The sequence below is a fragment of the Kryptolebias marmoratus genome, linkage group LG6, assembly GCF_001649575.2.
Source record: "Kryptolebias marmoratus isolate JLee-2015 linkage group LG6, ASM164957v2, whole genome shotgun sequence".
NCBI classification, from domain to species: Eukaryota; Metazoa; Chordata; class Actinopteri; order Cyprinodontiformes; family Rivulidae; genus Kryptolebias; species Kryptolebias marmoratus.
In genome coordinates, this window is record NC_051435.1 from 15,708,711 (window position 1) to 15,714,748 (window position 6,038).

General features: G+C 42.1%; 1 protein-coding gene across 1 annotated transcript in view; it reads right to left on the reverse strand.

The window, feature by feature from the left end:
• The window catches only part of mgat4a (alpha-1,3-mannosyl-glycoprotein 4-beta-N-acetylglucosaminyltransferase A), a 29,439-nt gene extending 25,942 nt beyond the window's left edge, over positions 1 to 3,497 (reverse strand). Inside the window, exon 1 of the mRNA XM_017410342.3 lies at positions 2,482 to 3,497. Coding sequence (XP_017265831.1) covers positions 2,482 to 2,575 — 94 coding nt within the window. The 5' untranslated portion in view covers positions 2,576 to 3,497. The remainder of the gene's footprint in view (positions 1 to 2,481) is intronic.
• Positions 3,498 to 6,038: the final 2,541 nt, after the last annotated feature.

Here is a 6,038-nt window from a genome sequence, read left to right on the forward strand (position 1 = left end):
AGCATTAAAGAAGTGTACAGGAAACAAGCATAAACACAAAATTAAAATCTTAAACTATAAAGCGTATGCAGCCACAAACCTCACACACATCACACACCGGAAAGAACAAAAAGACAGTTGTGCTAACTCTTAATCGATTGTAATAAAAGAGATTTTAGAGATTTTACCTCACGCTCATCACTAATTTACACAGAGTACATTATTTAGCTCCAAACATATGAGGTGCATTTCTCAACCACATACAATCATGTAACTAGTTTTGTTTACTCAATTGTAGCGTTCTGCTTTTGTTAGCGTATTGCTACATCTTTCCTACAGATCAGGGGGATAATGTGAGGCCGATGATAAGACACTATCCTGTTACCTGCTTAGCTGAGGGGATGCACAAAACCCATCTCAAACTCCTCTGCGCCATATGCAATGGCTCTTCACAAGCTGAAGTGCTACATTAGCCTGTTTTTTACTTCATGGTTCAATGTATTTTTATTATTCCTGGGGGAACTGTTTGATTTACACCTGGCAGAATTCTACATACACATTAAACCCATAAACAACACGTCCCGAGAGAAGAAGGCCGGAGAGGCTCAACATGCACGGAAAATCAACGTAGCAGGCGGCATGGCAGCATCAGTGACAGTAAAAGGTCCACCGTATTGGAGTGAGTCAGCATATTGTTTTAGTTCGGTGCAGATCGATGCGGGTCGGGAACGATGAAAAGACAGGTTACAGAGCCACGGTGTTAAAACTGGCTAAAAAGAATCAACGCAGACTCCACACAATTAGACTGCTGCTGAACGTTTCTGTGATCGGCTCCATTCAACAAAACATACTTTTTCATATCACAGCAGGAAAACTCAACACCATTGTGCCAATGTTCAACCAAATACAATACAGATATGGTTCCTGCTCATGGTGGCACCTGTTCTTATAACACTCCAGGCCAAGCCTTCAGCCGCCTCAAAAAAGGTCAGCTGCTTTAAGTTTTAGGAATTTCAAGGATATATTACATTTTATCAACAAGGGAAACAGACAGAAGAGGGGGGCATCGTCTCTTGAGCTTTGTCTATTATGCGTGCACTTTAATCTAGACAGTGGACCATTTTCTGCTTGTTTTAGTGTTGCCACTCACTGGACTGCATTTAATGGAAAATATTTCATCAAGCTGATAAGTTTCTGAGAAATCACAACGTGAAGCCTTGGCTAGAAATTTATCTAAAGGCTGCAATTATTTACACTCTGCTGATAACAAGCCACTAAGGCCCATAACCGTCTCTACAAATACTGGTTCAACGCTGGCAAGTAATCAGCCCGCCTCAGGCGCAACGGAAACACAGACTCACGTGGGTAATCAGTCCGTGCCCAGATGTTTACAGGACATGAAGCAATGTATGGCTGATAGTCTATTGAGAGACTGGGATGTTTCTGAGTGGAGCAAAATGTCTTTGAGTCGTGGAAGAAGTCAATAAGTGCTGCTACTTGTTGCTGAATGGAACGTATTATGATGTGTTGAAGAACTGTAGTAAAGTAGAAACATATAGTAATCTAAACACTAAAATAAATAAACTTATTTATAGACAGCATGTCACTATCACAGTGTGCTCAATGTGGGGAAGTCAACGTTTTCTGTTAATATTAATCCACAGGATAAAAGGTTGAGTCTATAAACAAGACAGCACCTGCAATCCGCCAACAAGTCATCTGGCTGACGAGCACTTTGTTAACCACAGCCTGTTAAGTAATTATATTCTTTTAAAAGCCAGTAATAACAGAGGCAGCAGCGTGGACAAAGAACGATTTAAATGCTTTGAGCACAGTTTCAGAGGCCCTTGAAGTCAGGAGGACTCCTCTAAACCTACAAATATTTGTGCAAGACCTAAAACAACAAAAACAAAGTAGTGGGGGGAGAAAAAAAGAACATTTGTGAAATGAAAAAAGGAAGCAGAATGCCAACAGAAAGTTGCTCAATTGTAAAATTAAGAAACGAAATAATGAAGTGATGCAAAAGGCCTGAAGAGAGACATGAAATGTCCCAAACGCAGTGAAATTCAACATATTTGTAAACTAAAGATGACCGTGGTAATAATATGACACAGAGGAACAAACAAATGTTGCAGAGGAAAGTAAAGGGATTTTGACAAGAAGTAATGACAGAGAAAACTAAATGCAGATGACATAAAAAAAATGAAAATAAGAATCAAACACAAAAAGTCAATTGTCACAAATTGAGGGGTGATGGAAAATGATCAAAGTATGACACAAAATAAAGAAAGGTCTAATAGGTAAACGCATGTAAAGAGGAAGGTTATGGGGTGTTGTTAAACAATTGGCAGCATAAATAAGGTGTTGAAACACCTCACAACCACTAATAATATTTTCAAGCTTTCTGTTTCTCTCAGTAGTCCTTTGCAGGACAGGTGGAGGGGTGGAGGGGTGCACATATCTATACCCCCTGACCGATGATTTCAGAGATGTTTAACCTACCTCTGCCATTCTGCCACGCTGTGTACCAGGAGAGGCTGAGGAAAGACGTGAAGAAGATGAGTGCAGTGGCCACAGTTCCATTTCTGAGCCTCATCTCATTTCAGCGATGCCTCTCCTCCTGGGCCGAGTGTCGGGAAACCCGGAGCTGCCGCCGCCGCTGCCGCCCTCCCCTCTCTCCAGTCCCGTCCGTCTCTTTAGGATGTTGAGACGGGCGTAGGCGCGGGCATACGGGCGCGTCCAACGCTAAAACGGCCCCCCCGGCCACAACAACACCGACTTTTCGGCTGTAGGACCACCCGCTCTGATGTAACCTCAGCCGCTGTTCTTCTTGTCGTTTTTTTTTCTCTCTCGGAGGTCTGCTCCTCTCCCGTGCCGTCCGACCTACGTCGATGAGTCACAAGTCAACTAATTTTTTTTTCGCGACACGGGGACGTCTTACATGGTGGGTTAAGCGCAGAGCCGACTAGCTGTCAGTGCGACCCATCGCGATGATATTCACGGCCGCTCGTTAGCTACAAGTTACAAAGCAGAGAGCATTTCAAGTGTGTGACGGCTGATCCTCCGGGATAGGCTGCTGGGTCTCTGACGGTGTCCGAAAGGATACGCCTCAAATCACGTTCATTCCGCTTAGACTGGCAACAGATAAATAGACATTGCGATGAAACGCGACGTGTTGTCGACTCCCGGAACCGAGTGCTCCCGGTTAAACAAGCCCGTCAGTCTGCTAGAGCGCGACGCAGGTTAGATTAGCTAGTTAGCTGCCGTGCTAGCAAGCAAGTTGAAACTCCGCTATGTGTCTAGCTCTGCTCGGGTTCTGTCACCCAAAAGCTGCCGGAGCGGAGTCACTCTCTTCGCCGATCCCTGCTTCAGTGTCTCGCTTTTAGCTTCCCGCGTCTGTTGAAGTACACCCTGAAACGAACTAACGCCCCGCTGTTTCCGTACATCATTGAAAGTCCAGACGTAACGGTCAGTAAACTAACTCAGCGGATTCGCCTGTCATGCCGGACGGTTTGCAGAAGCGTCTTCCGGTGTGGAGTTTCAAAATAAAATAAATGGGGTCGAAACCGAGCTGAATTTGTTATTCGTTTTTGTGTTGCCGTTTTAATTTGAAACCGTAGCGTCTCGGATCTTTTTAACCCTTTCCTGTGATCGTTAAACATGAAACTTGAGACCTCCATTCACAAATAAACTGTTTACATGTTTTTATTCCTCTGAAATATGTACAATTAGAGCTAGGGCTCTTGAGTGTTATTAAAGCAATGGTGACGTGTTTCAAAGCGAAACAGGGTAAATTTTACTTTTTCGCAAAGTAAGTGACTTCATACACACGTCCTGTAGAAAAGCATCACCTAGTGGCCATCCTAACATCTAAGATCCTATATATTATGTCCAAACAAGTTTTTAAATATCTTTACATTTAAAGACAACACATTTAGTAACAAACCTTTTAAAATATACTTATAAATGCTGTGTCACTTTTACACCAAAAAGTGCACATGTACAAATTGTATCATTAATACACTATGCTTTGTTTGAAGTAACACATTAAAGAAGAATGAGACTTTAGTACCAGGTTAGAACCATTGAAAACAGCTGACAGAACCTCATATTATGACAGATTGTGTCACTTTCAGTCTTAAAATTTATGATCTTGATCAGCAGATGGACTTTGCTGAGCCTGTTTCAAGTTATTCAAGATAGTATGAACTTTAACATGTATATATGTAAAGGAAATACTGATTAAATGTCATCTTTTCATAAAAGATGTGTGATGTGACAAACACTGCAAACTCACTCAATGAACCCAGAGCTGAGCTTCTTTGCTAAGCCATGCAGCTGCATCGTTTCTCTTCAGCTTTTAACCACATCAAAATAATTTCCGTTCATATTTTTCTCCGACATTACGACCACGTTTGAAGATTTTATTGTCTGTTAATATTTAAACAGCACAATTAATGTAGTGCAAATACTTAAAATATTTTACAAAGATTGTAGTTCATGTAATCATTCGGTTTAAAAAGTTGGACTTTAAATACATTCGTGGATCAAGCACAAGACATTTAACTGATTTTGCGTGACAAACCAAAGGAGAACAGAAGGAATTAGGCGTGAAAACTGTTCACACGCATTAATTAAAACAGCAGCAACATTTGAAAATATACACCCACACAAATGTAAAGTTTTCGAGTGTTGCTGATTCGTTATCACACCTTGCCAAGTGTTATCTGTGCCACAGACAGCTGAACTCTTCTGTGTTTGTAGACTGATGAAACAAGGTGATGGGACCTCAGAAGGGGCGTAGCTTTGAAGTAGTCCTCTAACGGGGTGAGGGACACTCGACCCAGTTCTGTAGCCGGACTCAACTCAAATCCGTCTTCATGAAGAACCATTTCTGTCCCAGAGGCCACTTTGTCATCACAGGATGTCTATTAAAAAACAAACACATGATTATATTTGTGCCAAATGTAGTCTTACCACACTACAGCTGCTTATAGCTCTGTTTCCTCGAGAACATTGCCTCCTTTGCAAAAGCAAGCTCCTCTGGGGGCCACCTCCACCATCTTGCCTGTTAGTGTGAGCCGAGCACATCTGGGATCCTCTGGATCAAACGCTATTTGTCTTGAAACACAGTAAGAAATGCTGCTTTTTATGCAGCTTGTATAAGCATTTAAATTTTACAGTTGCAGAAAAATATTTGTTAAATGTTTTCAACAGTGAGGATTCCTGACATGAGTCTTCATTTGCAGCTCAGTGGTCTACATCCATATCTGAGCCTGACTGAGCCTTCTAAAGTATTGTGAAATATAAAAGAGAGTGGGATGGGAGGAAGGGGTGGTGAGGAGAAGAGAGGCAGAGTGTGGGCGGGAGTGTAGGGCAGTAGTGTCCAGATCTGGTCCTCGAGGACCACTATCTTCTATGTTTTAGCATGTCTCCCTGCTCTTCAGCAGGTCTTCAAGTTCTGCAGAAGCCTGTTAATCACTCAGTTATTCAAATCAGGCATGTCAAAGCAGAGAAACATCTAAAACATGCAGGATAGTAGTCTTCCAGGACCAGGACTGGACACCACTGGTGTAGGAGGTCAGATTTGCTTAGTGTTGTGAACTCTTTGTGTCTAAAAGAGAAAATATTAGGTTATCTATGCCACAAGGGGCCCTTGTGAAGTGGATGACATTCCCCCTCAAGGCTTCTTTAAAGTAAACAGTGATGGAGGGCTATGGTGGTCTTTGAACTCAATCTGAGATGATAAATCTGGACCCTAGCTCATGTCAGGCAGCAAAGGCAATGACGTTGATAAAGATGTCAGTTTCCAAGTGGAAAATTCACCGGTAATGATAAGTCCTCTGTTTTTATCTCTATTGCTCTTCCATAGCCTCAAGCATACATAAAAAGCATTAGGCTGTAGGTTGTGCCTTGTCATGGCAAAAAGATAAAGGAAACAGGAAGCCCAAGCTTGCTGATTTTGATCAATTTATTCCAAAAAAAAAAAAGTCAAGCAGGAAGATCCCAGGGATGAAACAGATCCAAACGGCAGAATCTGTCTGCCCAAGACTGTAAAG